A 17,452-nucleotide genomic window follows, 5' to 3' on the forward strand; every position below is an offset into this window, starting at 1 on the left:
TGTAGGATCTTCCTGGATTAAATTGAATTTGTGTCTCCTGTACTGGCAGGAGGATTATTTACCACTGAGTCACCAGGGAAGTTCTGCTCAGCACTTTTTAAATGAGATACTTATATGAGTATATCTCACTTGGTATATACATTTAAAAAAATCTAAATATAGTAAAAAAATATTTGACCAGTAGAACTGAGACTAAAAATAGATGATTTTTTCCAGTTTCACGAATATAATTTAAAAAAAGCAACTGATATAATGCCTCTATTATATAAAATGCAGCATGAGTTTAGTAACTTGTTTGGGGTGAAAATTAAGACATTAAATATATCAAATACAGAAACATTAATATGTATAAAAACAAATTATCTTTCAGAATATAGTAAACAAAATGGTATGCAATAGTACCTATTGTCACATGAGAAATAAAAAGATGCAAAAGATGTTGCCCTTAGCTTCAAAGAACTTGCTCTTTATTAAACAGCATAGGTGAGACTCCCTTGGTGGTCTTGTGGTTAATAATTCAGTATCCAATGCAGGGGATGTGGGTTTAATCCCTGGTCTGGGAGCTAACAGTCTACATACTACAGGGCAACTAAACCCACACACTGCAAAAAGAGAAACCCACACACCACAACTAGAGAAAGCCCACACAAGGCAAGAAGACCTATAATAATAGTAATAATAAAATGGAATAGGAAACTAATAATAATAATAAACAGCATAGGAAAAAATTAACAATGACTACTAAATTGTACAGACCTCAATATATGAAATGAGGTCAAGAAAAAGCATACGTGGACTAGAGTAAAGAATGATGAATAGTACAATGACTTGAGATATGACTTCGAGCTAGTTGAAATGTGATTAAGCAGGATTTGGACTCAGGGGAGTAGAGATTCTAGAAAAGATACAAAGCAGGACCACAAGATATAAGGCAAATAGAAAAGCACCTCCTGCACTGAAGTGGATCAAATGCTTGTAAACAGTAAGGAATAGCGTTGGATGGATTGTACAGGGCTGGATTACACAGGCTTTTTTTTTTTAATATTTATTTATTTGGCTGAATTGAGCCTTAGTTGCAGCACATGCAATCTCTCTTGCAGCATGCTGGCTTCTCTCTAGTTCTGGTGCTTAGGCTCAGTAGTTGAAGTGCATGGGCTTAGTTGCTCCAAGGCATGTAGGATGTTAGTTCCTTGACTAGGGATCAAACCTACATCCTCTGCAATGGAAGGTGGATTCTTAACCACTGGACCACCAGAGAAGTCCTTACGCAGGCCTCTGAAACCTGACAAACACTCAGACATGATACAGCAGGCAAGATGAAATTACTATAGGTTTTAGAAGGGGACTACATGAAAAAAGATGTTTCAGAAGACTTAGTTTGGCAGCAATATGCAGCATACTTGGGTCGGGGGGGAAAGGCTAGAGGAAGAGAGCAGCTATTTTGCTGCTGTAATAATCCAGGAATGAGATGGTAAAGCACTTAGCTATGGTCCTGGCAGTAGAAATGGGAAGATAGGGAAGAACTTAAATGACAAGGCAAACTTGGCAATATGTTAAAATTCTGGGTAACGGATAAGAGAGCAAAATCAAATATGAAACCAATACTGCTAGCCTGACAGAATGAAGGAACACTGATATCTGCTACCAAAGGACTACAGTAACTGGAAAGGAAAGCAAATTGAAGTGGCAAGGCATCATAGCACAGAAGAAGGGTTAGTGTGAAAAGGCCAAGTTTAAGACGACACTGGGGGCAACCTGTTCTCTGGCGAATGAATGAGTAGATGTGGTTAGAGCTGTCTTATCAGCCTATTTCTTGACTTTAGCAAAGACATAAAAAGAAAAAAAGAATGCATGGCTGAGAAATAAGTGTTTGGATATTCATAATTAAAAAGCATCTAGAGGAAATACACAGAAAAGATAAAGTATTAATCAGAAGAAGTAATGCCCCCAAATCAGAGATCCTACATCCTTGCTGATGGAATCCCTAATGCCTGGCCTCTGAGTAGCTGATCCAAAGGTGACTCTCAAAAATGAATGAATGAAAATTTCCCAAGTATGAAGCAATCTTAATAAGAAGAAAAGTTATAGGCAAAATGAAAAATAAAGACTCAAATAAAGGTCACTGAATTGGCAAGGAGAGCAGGAAGCCAGACGGCAGGAATTAAAAACGTTAAGGCAGAGAAAAGATCTGAAGGAAAGATAGCAGCAAGAGGCAACAGCAGGGTAGACAAAGGGCATTAATTTATTTCTTTGGATATTTTTTCAAACTAAAAATATTTGCTCATTTTTAAAAATTTGGAGAAAATAACAAAGCAGAGGGGGAAAAAAATCACACATTTTTCCACCACCTAAGTGCAGGCACAGTTAACACATTTAAAATATATGTTCAAACTTAATCCACCAGAAATCTGAGTGGGCTTGCATATCATACAATGGAGTATCTAAGGGACTAGAGGAAGGTAAAGGGATAAAGAAATAGTAAGACTGGCTAGCAATGATTACTATATTTCTCAAATCCTTTCTTAGTAGTCAGAAAATCAGTACTTTTCTGCTATATTTGTGTTCATCATTGCAAGTAAAGATTTCTGAATATTTGTTAACAGTTTATGTTATTCTTTCTTTAAAATGAGCATTTACATTCTTCATTTAACTAATGACTTTTTTCTTACAACTACAAATGAGCTCCTTAGGTTTTTCAGAGATCAACTGTTTGATTTACTGCAAAACCTCCAGGGTTGCTTGCTGCTGATTTAAGGAAGTCCTAACCATGTATAAAGTCACAGAAAAAGCAGCCTGTGGAAAAGAACAGTTTGATGATGCTGACAGAAAAGGGGTATGTGTTAAAAAACAAATTCCCTAAATATACGGACACACATGAATCCAAAGGGGAAAGCAAACTGCCTCCAATAATAGAAAAGTACATAGATATAGGTGCCAAGATATAGGAGCCAAGATATGGGCTGAATGAGATACATGAGGGACCCCACATTAAATATCCTAATCCTCTTCATGAAGTAGCATCATTCACTGAGTCAATTCAGGATACACAGTTCCTTGCCAAGACTGCTATCAGAACAGTTCTGGTCCCCTGGCCCAGCTTCATCCAACTTCATTGTTTTCTTCTTTATTATTACTTTATATTATTGCTTCTACCTTTGTGCATTAAAATTTAGATGAGAGGATTATGACGGGTGAAAACCCCACTCTTCAATCAAGCAAATTTTGTCCTAAACTGTTCTCCTCTAATTAGTCTCATTACTGGCAAGGCTTACTATCATCAATTAATTCCTAATAGTGGGAATAAAGATCTCCCAGTAAGCAAAATGGCAAGAATACACAGAAGAACTGTACAAAAAAGATCTTCATGACCGAGATAATCACGATGGTGTGATCACTCACCTACAGCCAGACATCCTGGAATGTGAAGTCAAGTGGCTGTAGGAAGCATCACTACGAACAAAGCTAGTGGAGGTGATGGAATTCCAGCTGAGCTGTTTCAAATCCTGAAAGATGATGCTGTGGAAGTGCTGCACTCAATTTGCCAGTAAATTTGGAAAACTCAGCAGTGGCCACAGGACTGGAAAAGGTCAGTTCTCATTCCAATCCCAAAGAAAGGCAATGCCAAAGAATGCTAACTACCGCACAATTGCACTCATCTCACACGCTAGGAAAGTAATGCTTAAAATTCTCCAAGCCAGGCTTCAACAGTATGTGAACCGTGAACTTCCAGATGTTCAGGCTGGTTTTTGAAAAGGCAGAGGAACCAGAGATCAAATTGCCAACATCCACTGGATCATCGAAAAAACAGAGTTCCAGAAAAAACATCTAGTTCTGCTTTATTGACTATGCCAAAGCCTTTGACTGTGTGGATCACAATAAACTGGAAAATTCTGAAAGAGATGGGAACACCTGACCACCTGACCTGCCTCTTGAGAAACCTGTATATAGGTCAGGAAGCAACAGTTAGAACTGGACATGGAACAACAGACTGGTTCCAAATAGGAAAAGGAGTATATCAAGGCTGTATATTGTCACCCTGCTTATTTAACTTCTATGCAGAGTACATCATGAGAAACGCTGGGCTGGAGGAAGCACAAGCTGGAATCAAGATTGCCGGGAGAAATATCAATAACCTCAGATATGCAGATGACACCATCCTTATGGCAGAAAGTGAAGAGGAACTAAAAAGCCTCTTGATGAAAGTGAAAGAGAAGAGTGAAAAAGTTGGCTTAAAGCTCAACATTCAGAAAACTAAGATCATGGCATCCAGTCCCATCACCTCATGGCAAATAGATGTGGAAACAGTGTCAGACTTTATTTTGGAGAGTTCCAAAATCACTGCAGATGATGATTGCAGCCATGAAATTAAAAGACACTTACTCCTTGGAAGGAAAGTTATGACCAACCTAGACGGCATATTCAAAAGCGGGGCATTAGTTTGCCAACAAAGGTTCATCTAGTCAAGGCTATGGTTTTTCCAGTGGTCATGTATGGATGTGAGAGTTGGACTATAAAGAAAGCTGAGCACCGAAGAATTGATGCTTTTGAACTGTGGTGTTGGTGAAGACTCTTGAGAGTCCCTTGGACTGCAAGGAGATCCAACTAGTCCATCCTAAAGGAGATCAGTCCTGGGTGTTCATTGGAAGGACTGATGTTGAAGCTGAAACTCCAATACTTCGGCCACCTGATGCGAAGAGCTGACTCATTTGAAAAGACCTTGATGCTGGGAAAGATTGAGGGTAGGAGGAGATGGGGATGACAGAGGATGAGATGATTGGATGGCATCACTGAGTGGACGGACATGGGTTTGGGTGGACTCCGGGAGTTGGTGATGGACAGGGAGGCCTGGTGTGCTGCAGTTCATTGGGTCGCAAAGAGTCGGACATGACTGAGCGACTGAACTGAACTGAGTAAGCAAACTGTTAAATGTATTTGTATCAGAAGCCAATCCTTTGATTTTGTTAAGGCCATGATCCTGCATTTTGCCAATAATACTATTATGTCCTCACTGAATCTCTCATTCATCTAAATTCGTATTTGTTTATACCATCGATTACATCATCACTGCATTCACAAAATCTAACCTTTATTAAATTCAATTCTGTTGCATACGACTACACACAGAGGATGAATGTAAGGCAGAGCTAGTGTCTTACTGCTTTTTAATCTTTTTAATCTTCCTAGGCCTGTATGTGGGCTTCCCTGGTGACTTAGACAGTAAAGAATCTGCCTGCCATACAACAGATCCAGGTTCAATCCCTAGGTCGGGAAGATCCCCTTGAGAAAGGTATGGCAACCTACTCTAGTATTCTTGCCTGGAGAATCCATAGACAGAGCAGCCTGGGGTCGTAAAGATTCGAACACAACTGAGTGACTAACACTTAGTTACTTACGCCAGTATGTACTAGACACTAAAATAAATGGGCATTGAATTGATTATGCAGACATAGGAAAGGCACTGATTTTCTCACTTTTTTGAAACTCATGTGTACAGAATTTGCCCAAACAATGCTTGCTAATATCTTCTGCTTTAGAAAAAGGGATCATGCATTTAATAATCTGACAGTTAATTTTTTGATCATAGACTGCTTTAACACAAATGCAAATTAATAAATCTAATGAATGCAATCAAAGTAAGGAAGTATTCACTTACGTTTAACTGAAGCACCTTGTTCTAATACATTTCCCAACCTCCCAGAAGCACCAGATTTGTTGCAAGCAAGATATCACTGAAGTGACATTCTTATCCAGTTACATTTTTAAAATATTATGTATATTGCAAAACAACAGCAAGTTCTTGGCTATTCCATATACAAATAGTATTGTACTGTCGCATTGCAAACTACTATTATGCAGTGGTTGCTCTGTTTCAGGTATATCCAGTCTCTGAATTCCTATAAACTTTACATATTGGAAAATGAGAATATTTCATTTAAATTCAGTTAAAATGTCACTAAAATGGATTTATCTCAGGTAAGGCCAGTCTAAATTAATGAAAAAAATTAGTTTATACACCTTAGATCATTGTTCCTCAGGAGCGGGGAGAAGTTTCATGGAAGCAGTGGCACATGAGTTGGATCTTAAAGTTAAAATGCGTCATCAGAAAAACGAAATGGGTTTTTAAGGTTGCAGGTAAAAAAAACCTGCACAGACCTAAACAGAGAAACAAGGTAATAAAAGCAAAGATAAAGGTTATGGATAATACAAACTGAAGTAGCCACTTAATATGGTAATTCCCTGTCCCCATCTTGAAGCCACCTGGCAGTAAAAGATGATCAAACTAGGCAAGTCATAGAAAAATAAAACAACAAGAAAAGCTAGAAAAACACAAACCCAAGTGTTCTCCATGCTTAGCTTGTATCTTAAAATCAGACATCAAAGCTGGCAACCATCCTATAAAGCTCTAGGGACCATCCTCCAAGATAACCAATAGTTCTGATGCTTTACCTATAATCGAGCTCAAATTCTAAAAATCACAGATTTCAGAAAGAAAAGGGGTGGTAACTATAGGCATATGTACCATCACTTCCTATTCCCACGCCTTTGGTAAGCATCACTCATCAATCAGACTTGTAGCATTTGCAAGTTCCAGTCAATTTGAATCTTGTGTCACAAAGAGTGTAAATGTATCTTTTGCTATCTGAACCCTTCCTATTCAAATCCAGACCAGGAATGGGTACAGGTAATTTTTTTTTCAAGATAAAGCTATTTGGAGGAGATGGTATTTCACAGCATATGGACTTTTGCTTTCCCAAATTCCAAAACAAAACAGATTGGAATCTGTCACTCTGACCTCTCACTCTCTGAATCAAGAAACCAAATAGTGTGCAAATAGCAAGGAATATATCTGGATGTTTTTTGTTTGTTCTAAGATATAAAAGCTTACCTCCCACACATTCTTCTAATATATATAGGAGCTCCTGTAATAGATGCCTGATAGAGGTGCATAATTAGGCAAACCTCATTGTTTTCTATTTCCTCTTACAAATAGGAAGTATACAGTCCACGAAACAGAAAAAAGTAAATGTCTCAAGAAAGAGGAATTAAATCATGTTTTAAAGTTTGTATTCATGTAGGATAAGGTTAAGTGTTAACTATCTTAATCTCAGAGTCAGCAATCAAGTGCATTAGGCTTATTGTTCCTTGTTTAATATTCTGCCCAGGACTGGAAGAGTCTTCCTCCTATTGGTCCGTACTGCTCATCTTTAACCTGAACTCTTAGAACTCTCAAGGAAGCAGATGAGAAAGCAAGTAAAAAGACCAAAAGGAGGCACTGGACAAAGTGGTCTAGTTTGGTCAGAGTATCTTATTGTCTTGTACTTTATAGTAATTATAAAGAACAATCAGTCACAACTATGAATTAAAATGTCCACCCTTGATGAATAAAGCTGTGAAGCTCAACTCAACACTCAACTATTCTGAAGAGAATACACAGCTTATTAACACTCACCACTGCGTTAAAATATTACTACAGGAAAAAAGTTCCTATAAGGTGCTTATAAGTATTGAGCACCTTTTTATAAATAAAACAATCACACAAACAACCTCCTAGTGCAATCTCTTAACCAACAACTAGTAGACTTCCCAACAACAGGGAGTACTACATAGTCTTACATATTTCTGCATAATTAACAACAGCTCTTAGAATACCTTAAATGTAATATATGCTCAATAAATATTTGCAGACTGAATCTCACGTAAGAGAAGTCTTGCACAAGGTAACAAGTGAATTACACCTTCAGGTAGTCCTCATGGGCTAGCACCCAAGGAAACACCAGCAAGACCTAGTAATTTGTCCAGTGAAAATGTTCTGCTGACTGCTGATTAGTTTAAATGTTAGTCTTTCTCTGTACTTATGGTATACTTTCTATTGCTGTCAATATTAATTTTGTAACAGAGTCATGGAAATTTAAGCTAAAGGAACTTACAAGGTCATCTGGTATAAATTTTGCATTTTATCCACAAGGAAACTAAGGGGTCTACTTTTCCCATGCTTTAGCACTTGTCACCTCATTCCCTGGCCCTGAACTGAATAAAAGAGAGGTTTTGGTACGCATTATTGCTTAGGTTAACATTACAAGGTTAATATTACAAGTGAATGGGCATTCCTCAAATGCCAGTCTCTAGCATACTACTTTATATACAGCAGGTACTCAGGTGAGCACTTAACACACTGTTCTTGTTCAAATTTAAGTGAATGACAAGGCTCATTTTAATTATTTTTATTTGTATAATTTTAGTGTGTAACATTTTTCTAATATAAAGTGATTTAACTTAAGCTTTTCTTCAAAACATCTTTAACAACAATAAGCTATACTTCTGTCTTTCCTACCACTGTGAAGTTCATTTCCCTCAGTAATACCAAAAACTAATAGTGAGACAGAAACCAAATCAGTTCTGCACATTACATCATTCAAGACACCTCTCACTGGGGAGAGCAAATTGGTCAATTATTTATACACACATATATCCATTACCTAAGTTAAATAAGGCTGTAAAGTTGAGGGGCTTGAAAATGCTTAACTTGCTTTCTGAATAACAGAGGAAGACGTTTTCATCGGTTTTAGATTATAGAGGAGAGCAAGGAACTGCCTTCTTTCTGGAACCAGAAACAGTGCTAGGATGCACCATTACAGCTGGCCTCAATATAGACAAGCCAAAAGAACTCTAAATTTTTGGTGTGGGTATGGAAGACAGACTGAAATCAGGGCAGGTAGCATGTCAAACAACTACTCAAAATATTTAAAAGCCAGATGATTTACTGCTAGTCAGTCTCTAATTTTAAAGCAAAATGAAAATCCTAGGCTTATGGTTAAAGTAAATTCTAAAGTCATGAGCTTTATAGTAAATGTTTTCCACTGCAGTTGAAGAAACAATAACTATTTCTTAGACAGCTAAAAATTGCCTAAACCAGAACCAAGGACAAAACTGAACTACTGAGTTCTTTCACAGGGACAGAAAATAGGACAAATATGGCACTAAGAAGAAAACTTATGGATCGCCACACTTTGCTGAAAAACTTATGGATTGCCATACTTTGCATACTACAACTAAGAAATAAGCTGCTCAATTTGGGTTTCAATTCTAAATCTAAAATGTACCAGATTCAGACCTCTGTATGATTTACACGATTAAATAAAGACAAGGAACTATAGCCACAGGACCACTTCTGGCATCTGATAATGAAATCAGAGGAATCCTACAGCTTCCCTGTCACTCAATTTATCTCCTTCCATAAAGTGAGTAGAATAACACATCATATAGGATTGCTTTTGGTTAACAGGTCTTACTTGCAAACAGAAGTATATAAATAAAAATAATAATGGATAATAAGTAATACTTTTAAGAATTCCTGAATTTGTTTGGTAAATAAAGTATTAGAACATTTTCTACAATGGAACATCAGGCTTTCTTTTGAATTTATAGGTAAAGGTTTGTCATCTATGATACCATCTAATTTCAAATATGTTAATCACTCCCAACCATGCAGGTATGATTATTCTTAAACATAACTAATCACAAACAGGCAGGAGAGATTTCAAATGCAATTTTTCCACAGTAATTTTATTCTACCAGGGTTTCAAGAAAAACTACTTTTTAAAGGGAAAGAAAATCACAGGGTTTTTTGGTCTAAAATACACAAAAAAACCAAAACTATGAAGACACTGATAGATAAGAGGAAGGAAAAACTTACTTCGGTAACCAAAGAGGAGTGCAATGTAAGTTAAAGTGTACAGTGAGGTTAGATTGTGGCTTTGTTTTAGGTTGCCAGTATGAGTCTTTATTTAGGGAAAAAAAAAAAATGCATGTCACTAGCTTACCTTTTTTAATGAAAAGTTTATAACAGAATTATTTTCTATTATTTACAAAATATAAAAACAATTGTATAGCCTATTCAGTATTAAAACATACCTCTGAAAATAACTCTCAAGTGAGCTGTGTAAGGGAAGTGACTTGGATCTCTATGGAGTGGGAATGAGATCAAGAAAAGTGCATGTTCATTACCTTGGACTTAAGTGGAAGGTACCCATAAATATATTATACAAATATTACAACACTAACAAGTTAGTAACTTTATTTTGTAGAACTATCTCGAAAACCACGTATTTCCAAATCTTAAGAAATAGGGCTCCTGATGTTAAATCATTAACATCATGATTTCAACTCTGAATACTTAATATTTTTCCAAACACTCATTTAATGCTTGAAATAACCATGGACATACTTTCATCTAACAGTATTTTACTTTAATGAACAGAATAGATTAATTATGAACAGATAATAAATAATTCACTGTCTAGCTAAAGGCCTACATTACATACTATGTATCTGTAAAATATGAGGACAAGTTCAGACTTGTTTGTGACATGAAGTCCAATAATTTAGAAACTATGATCAACCTAAATGCAAAGCTCACTTGATAATTATTAAGTACCACACTTCTGTATAATGTAATTTTAAAGTCTCATTAGTAATGATACCAAAGGTTGATATAGGACATAGTCCAAAACTGATAATCTTTCAGAACATTATCAAGTGACAAAATAATAGGTAAAAAGATACTGTTGCTTCAGTAAATGTGAAATGAGATACCTAAATAACTGCAATCTTATCTATTAAGTCATTTTAATTTTATACATATACACACACACATACTATTTCTTAGGAGGAGATGGGAGTGAAAGAGCTTTCACTTTGTAATGTCTTTATTTTATATAGTCACTTAATGAATAACATACATCCAGTGTTGTGGAGGAGGGGCTATAAGGCTATGCATAAATATAGCCACTAACACTGTTTATGATCCACGAATGTTTAAAGTTTTAAATATAAATAAATAATTGTGCAAACAGGATTTCTAAAGCTGAAAATTAAATGCTAGTGTGCCAGTACAATTTTAAAATGAAGTTATAAAATTGTACATTTGGGGATTAAGGTGTTTGTTATCATTTTGTTTTTTCAAAGTACCAAAAACTGAAGTACACTGTACTTTAGAAGTTTTCCTCACATTAAAATCAGCACAGTTAAGTTGTAATAGATGTGTAAATATAAATGATCAATTAAAGAATAATTAAATCACATGATTTACCAAAAGAGCACTCCACTACATTGTTATTCAAACGCTTCAGCCTGCTGCCTATACAACTTACTCATACTTTAAAAATATAAGGTGAACGATCCTTTCCCCTATTGTTCTCACAATAAATCAAAACATAATTATTAATTCAACTTTCAAAATTTGCCTTTCTTAAAATATTTTAGTCCTTTAACTTAAATGTCCCTTACCTGAATGTAAAAACTAAAGTGCTCAATTCAGACTTCAGAGACGCTGGTAACATCAAGTTAGGGGGAAGAAACCTGGTTTCTGAAAACCTTGATGATAATCAGGATATTGAGTATCTCTTCCTTTAAATTATAGCCCTAAAAAGGGGGTGAGGGCATCCATCGAAGAATAAACCCTTCTCTCTCTCTCTCACCCACATACACACAATCCTATTTATCTGACCTATTCAAATTGCAACAACATGACTATTGTCAACCCTAAAAAATTCTCTTTTAAAAATATTTAAACTTCATTTAAAAATGAAAACTGAAAGCAAGATACTCAGCTGCCAAATACTGTGCAGTATCAAACTATTAAAGCCTGCACTGACCTACTTCATATTAGCATCATGACAATATGGATGTGTGCCAAGAAATTAATGAAAATTACTATATAACAAACTTTAACTGTGTATTTAAAAATCGTCACTGTTTTTAAGTGTGTAAATACTGTACTACAATGCCAGTTGTTTTATGATACATTTATTTTTTAATTACAATATAAAAAGTAAGGAGATTTGGTATTTCAGTAATCATATTCGATGATGAACATGTAAGATTTCATAAAATCAGAGCTTTTTAAAACACATTTAATTCTATTTTTAATCATCTATTAAAAGCAGTCTTAGACCAAACTCCAAATAATGCTTTCCATTTAAAAAATAGCACTACACTTTTTATAACATGTCAGTTAATGAAGAATCCTACAAAAATAATGCAAGTTCATGTTTAAAGAATATTTCCAATGGCTCTAACAGAGGATAGACTTAACTCAGTGTATTTAATTATTAAAAGACTGCCACCAGTCTTTCAGAGTTTAATCTAATGTTGAAATATTGCAAATTCTTATACAAGAAAGTATAAGAATAGCAAAGGGTATTTCATCCAAGGTTTCTAAAAAAAGACACGAAATGGCAACACATTTATTTTAAATTAAAGCATCCTTTAAAATTAGAAAATCACTTTACAGTGTAAACTACCACCTTAAAATGTCTCATACTACAGAAACCCTTTCTTCACAATCAATGCAAAAAGATTAAGGTCCCTGGAAGAGAAATTTAATCTCAGAATAAAGAAGGCAAAAACATTCAGAAACAGCAGCTAAGCCAACTGAAAGAAAGAGACACATTAGGTTTTGTGCTGCATATTAATAGTCTTATGCACAATGTCTGTTTGGTGAAAATTCACAATACACTGCTTCCTCCCAGTATGACTGCAAAAAGAAGTAAACACATTTCACATTTCTCAGTCCCAAATTCATACTATCATCATGCAACATGACTTAATTTCGACCCATATTCCTCTTACACATAAGTGAAAAACACATATGACTTATTCAACTGCACTTGCAATTGAGGAGGGGGTAAAAGCATTTTCTGGCTCCGGAGCCCAGGGACTGATGCAAAGTCCCCACACCTCCAGAGATACTATAAATACGCACCCGACTTCGGAGACCCACATTCAATGAATGTATCAGCCTCCTCCTCCGCTCCCCAGCCCGCCGCCCCCCACCCTCTTTGCAGCAGAAATGTGCCTGGGCTTTTCTACCCCAGCGATGGAGGATCCTCTTACCAGATGGAGTTCTTGATCCTGTGTTGCAGCGCGCTGGCCTCTGTCCCTGGCAGCCCGGGCACAAGGGCTGGCAGAGCCGCCCCCGAGTTGGGGGCGCTGGGGGGAAGCTGCTGATGGGCATCAGGCTGCTGTGGTGGCGGCTGTTGTTGTTCCTCTGCCATCGCTGCTGGAGGGGTGGGAGGGAGGGAGGGAAGATGGGGGCGCGGGGAAGGGTGAGGGACGAGACGGGGAGGGGTGGACGAAGGGGGAGAGGAACGGGGAGGGGAAGAGGAGGAGGAGGAGGAAGGAAGCTGGATAAGCTAGGCCTTTACCCCAGGGCTCGAGTGAGTCGCTTTCGCCTGCCGCCTGGGGGACATCACCGGGGAGACCGAGCGGCTCCTTACGGCCGGGGCGCTTCACCGCGGGAGAGGCATGGCGGCTCCCCTCAGCCCCCCGCCGCCGCCGCCGCCTCCTCCCGTCAGCGGCCAGGGCTTGGAGGGGGGCGGGTGGATGAGGAGGGGGCGTCTGAAGATGAGGTGGGGTGGGGGCGAGGCTCCCCCAAATCCAAGGAGAACGGTTGCTCAGGGACCTGACGGCCCGGCCTTTCCTTTCTTGCCCGCGGGGCTTTCTACTCCGGGGGCCCCGCGCTGCGGCTGCAGCCCCAGGCTCGCCTCCACGCCACTCCCCACGCCGCCGCCGCCGCCGCCGCCGCCGTCGCCGCCGCTCGCTCCCGGCCCCGCCGCCGCCGCTGCCCTGCCAGCCCCGGAGGCAGCCCAATGCGCGCAGCCGCACTGCGGCCCGGCGCAGACGGCAAAACACCTACCGCTCGGCCGCGGGGGGGGAGGGGGGGCGTGGACCAGTGTATGCGGGGTACGGGCGCGGGCAGGAGAGGGGCTGGGAGGGGGGCGCCCGGGCGCGGAGGGCGAGCGCGGGCCAGCCGGGCCCGGAACGCGCGCCTCCGAGGCTGAGGAGGCAACTGGCCGAGCTGGTGGAGAGCAGGAAAAACGTGGGGGAGGTGCTGGCGAGAGAAAGAGAACTTGCGTGAGGAGGAGAAACCAAATTTAATATTTAGCGTGGAGATGGGATTTTTTTTTTTTTTGCATCCTCCAAGCAAGTAAAGTGAAATCAGTCAACGTTATCCCCTCTCCCCTCGACAAGTGAGGATTACTTTCTCCTTGGTGAAAAGAACAGAATTGAATGAGGTAAGAGGATGAACTGACTTTTCAGAAGCCCCCAAAGAAGAACACCCGTTGGAATTAACCACCCTTTAGGTAATTCAGTCTTGAACGGAAATCGCGAGGCAGGAGCTGGGTTGAGTGCTCCTCGGTCGGGCATTCAAAGCCCTCCAAATCTGGCCCCACTTTAGCTATCCAATCATCGCTGCCTCCATCCCCCTGCAAGAACTCTCGGCTCCAATCAGTGAAGTCTCCATGCCATTCTCAACGCGCAGCAGACTCATTCTTCCTTCGTGCCTTTGCTCCTGCTGTTCCTCTCACCTCCCTCCCCACCCCACCCCCTTTGCAGGAACGCCCTCCTTCCTCCTCTATACCGCTCTCCAGCCAACCCAGTCTCCAAGGCGCAGCTCAAGTCGCGGCTTGTCAGGGTCCCTGGCAGCCAAGGCCCCTGCCTGCCTCGGAAAGAAACGCGTGTAGTTCTCACAACATGGTGGCTCAGGCTCCATTCACAAGCGCCTTCCTTTTGGATCCAGTTGAACCCCTAAACGTCCTCTCTGCCCCCTCCCCCGCTACTCATCCTTAAGAGCTAGCTTTGCCCACTGAGAGTAAGACTCCCTGCCAGAAACAGGCAGGTCCCCTTTAAGAGCAGAAGAATTGGCTTTTCTAGGTGGGGCTGATCAGGGAGGCCTAAACTGCCTGGTGTAGACTACAGCCAAGGTCTCTGGCACCAGATGGAACAGCTGCTCAGCTCATACTGACCTTTCTCTGGGCCTGTGGGTGTTATGAGCTCTTCAGCTTTAACTTTTCTGACAGTTTCTATCGTGTTTCTACCTGTCAGATTCTCTGGCCACTTTCCTGTCATGCTTGGACTTTGGGCAGCGAGTCTCTGCCACCTTTTAGACTCCTGGGTGTGGGGAATCTGATTGGCTTGGGTTTCTTGGCCTTTGGAGTTCTCAGTTCCCTGCCTTGGCCTGGAACCGTTTTGCTTTTGCACCATCGTGCCCCCAGGCCTAACTCACAGAATCCACTCCCAGATTCGCTGAATTCTTACACGTGGTGGGAGCACAGGGACTAGGAAAGAGGAAGGACACCTGTGTGCAAAATAGCTCTTTCATGAGGATTCTAGGCCTGTTGGGTTCCTTTGCACTCTGAAGCCCATGGCACTGATTCTATCACATAACGAGCCCCTCTTTCCATAAGCTAAGGTCACTGTTAGCTTAGCCACTTTTAGAAAATTAAGTTGTTTATTAATTCATTTTTGCACATGTACCCTTGGGTCCTATGTAAAGACAGGCTTTTTTTTTTTTTTCTGTACCAAATTGAAAGACGTGGTGTGCACTAGACAGAAGCTTTGAGAAATAAAACTAGCTAATGCTAATAACGAATGCACACTTTCACTGTGAAAGACCTAGCACTTTCTATACACTACCATCTGCAAACTGTATAACGTAGGCACTATTCTCTCCATTTTACAGATGAACCAGAAGCTTAGTGAGGTTAACTGTCTTAAAGTGACCCAAAGAGTAAATGAGGGAGCCAGGATTTGAATCCTGAAGTCTCATGCCGAAAAAGAGGTTATATCGAAAGATTTTGGATGCCTATATAAGCTCTATATCCATGCAGAAGATGGAGGAAGTAAAGACTTTGGGCAAAGTCGCGAAGTCCCCCAGGTTCTAATTTTTTACCTTGCCAAGAGAGAGTGATGGCTCCACGTTGCCACACCCGGGGAGGGGGAGACCCTAGAGAGCGAGAGATTCATCCAAGAAGGGAAATTATCTGAGTCTGCCAAAGTCCTTAAGAAAAGGAAGCTGAGAACCAGGACGCTTTTTTACAACTTCGCTGCCGGGTGTCACACAGGCTGACTTCCCGAGTGCAACTTTTGAGGGTTTTATAGGTTCCATAAAAGAGCATGTCAGCCCACCAGCCACTAGAGGGCACAGCAGAGCTGCAATCCTGGGCTGCCCTCTAGCGGCGGTGCTGACGAAAGGACGTCGTTGAACCTATGGGGCCTTCAAAGACCCGCAGGCGGTTGGAAGCGAGATCTCCAACTTTTAGGTTCAACAAGCAATGAGAAGAATGGATTGGCAAATAGTATCAGATTGAAGAGATCTTATTGCTAGAATGGACATCCTTGCTGGAAGGCTGTAAATGGTCAGCCCCCACTACTTACTTAAAATCTGGGGGTAGTGCGTGCAGTTTTGTTACCGTTTTCGGACGGGGCAGTGAATATAGTCAGTTATACTAGTAGAAACCTGAAAGAAATCTGATGAAGTTGCTCAGAATCCTGGGTGAAGGCTCAAGCGAAACCCAGACACCTTGCGTGAAGGCAGCAGTGTGGCCATGGTGTTTCTGAAATTTGTTTGCCCTCCTCTTGTTATGAAACTGTACTAAGGCCCCTCAGGGACCCAGAATCAATGTGGATCATTTCCTCAGACCTTCAGTTTGACTCACTGAGAAGTAATGGAAAACATTATAGTAATCATAAATTTTCAATAGAACATACTAGATTTTGAGCTTCTGTTTCTCAACCCTGAAGATTATAAGTCTGTTCTCCCTGTGAACGTATGTGTACTCCTGTGGAAAATTTTGAGAAACACTGATTTAGTGGGAAAGAAAGACTCCAGTCTGGGAGTCAGAAAACCTAAAAATTCAAACCCTCTATTTCCATCCTGGTAAAAATGAAAATCATGACCTACCTCACCTCACAGGTTGTGAGAAACATGTTAAGGTGATACCTAAACCAGGGTACTGCTATGCACAGAGAAAGATAACCTATAAGGTGGACTGTGAGCACCTCAAAGCCTCATGTTCTATTTATCCTAGTAATCCTGGGACACAATTCCTTACTCCTAGGTGTTAAGTAAATATTTGTTGAATTCAGTAGTTACCTAACCTTAATTTTCTTAGCCCAGTACATCATACCATCTTGCTCTCTTCTGTCTAAATTGTGTGTCATTTATGAAACTATCTTATATGATAACTGTACATACATTTATTATACCCAATACATAAGAACATCAGACACTGAAAATATAAATAAATAAATAGATAAGACCTGGTCCCAACTTAAAATAGTTCACATTCTGGGGAGCAGAGAGACCTATTACTACATATTAGTTACACAAAATGATGAGTATAGTGGAGGAAGGGATTGGTCCTACTCAAGGCAAAAGAACTTTTGGAGAAGACCTCTTGGCTAGCATTTGAATGGGGTCTCATCGGGTGAATGATGATGATGAATGATGTTCAACAGGCAGAGCCATAAGGGAAGATGTTTTCAGACCAAGGAGCAGAGCAAACACTGGTGTGAAGCCATGAAGACACATGGGATGAGCGAATAATGCAGTGTTAGCTTTGTGCTCAGATCCTTAAGAGTGTATAGGGGAGGAAATGGAGGGGTCGGA

At 40.1% G+C, this 17,452-nt stretch overlaps 1 protein-coding gene across 1 annotated transcript in view; it reads right to left on the reverse strand.

The window, feature by feature from the left end:
• Positions 1 to 13,298, reverse strand: part of RFX7 (regulatory factor X7) — a 142,141-nt gene extending 128,843 nt beyond the window's left edge. Inside the window, exons 1-2 of the mRNA XM_018054246.1 lie at positions 13,206 to 13,298; positions 12,895 to 13,057 (exon numbers count right to left, since the gene is read on the reverse strand). Coding sequence (XP_017909735.1) covers positions 12,895 to 13,055 — 161 coding nt within the window. The 5' untranslated portion in view covers positions 13,056 to 13,057; positions 13,206 to 13,298. The remainder of the gene's footprint in view (positions 1 to 12,894; positions 13,058 to 13,205) is intronic.

This window comes from Capra hircus, chromosome 10 (genome assembly GCF_001704415.2).
Source record: "Capra hircus breed San Clemente chromosome 10, ASM170441v1, whole genome shotgun sequence".
Classification (NCBI taxonomy): domain Eukaryota; kingdom Metazoa; phylum Chordata; class Mammalia; order Artiodactyla; family Bovidae; genus Capra; species Capra hircus.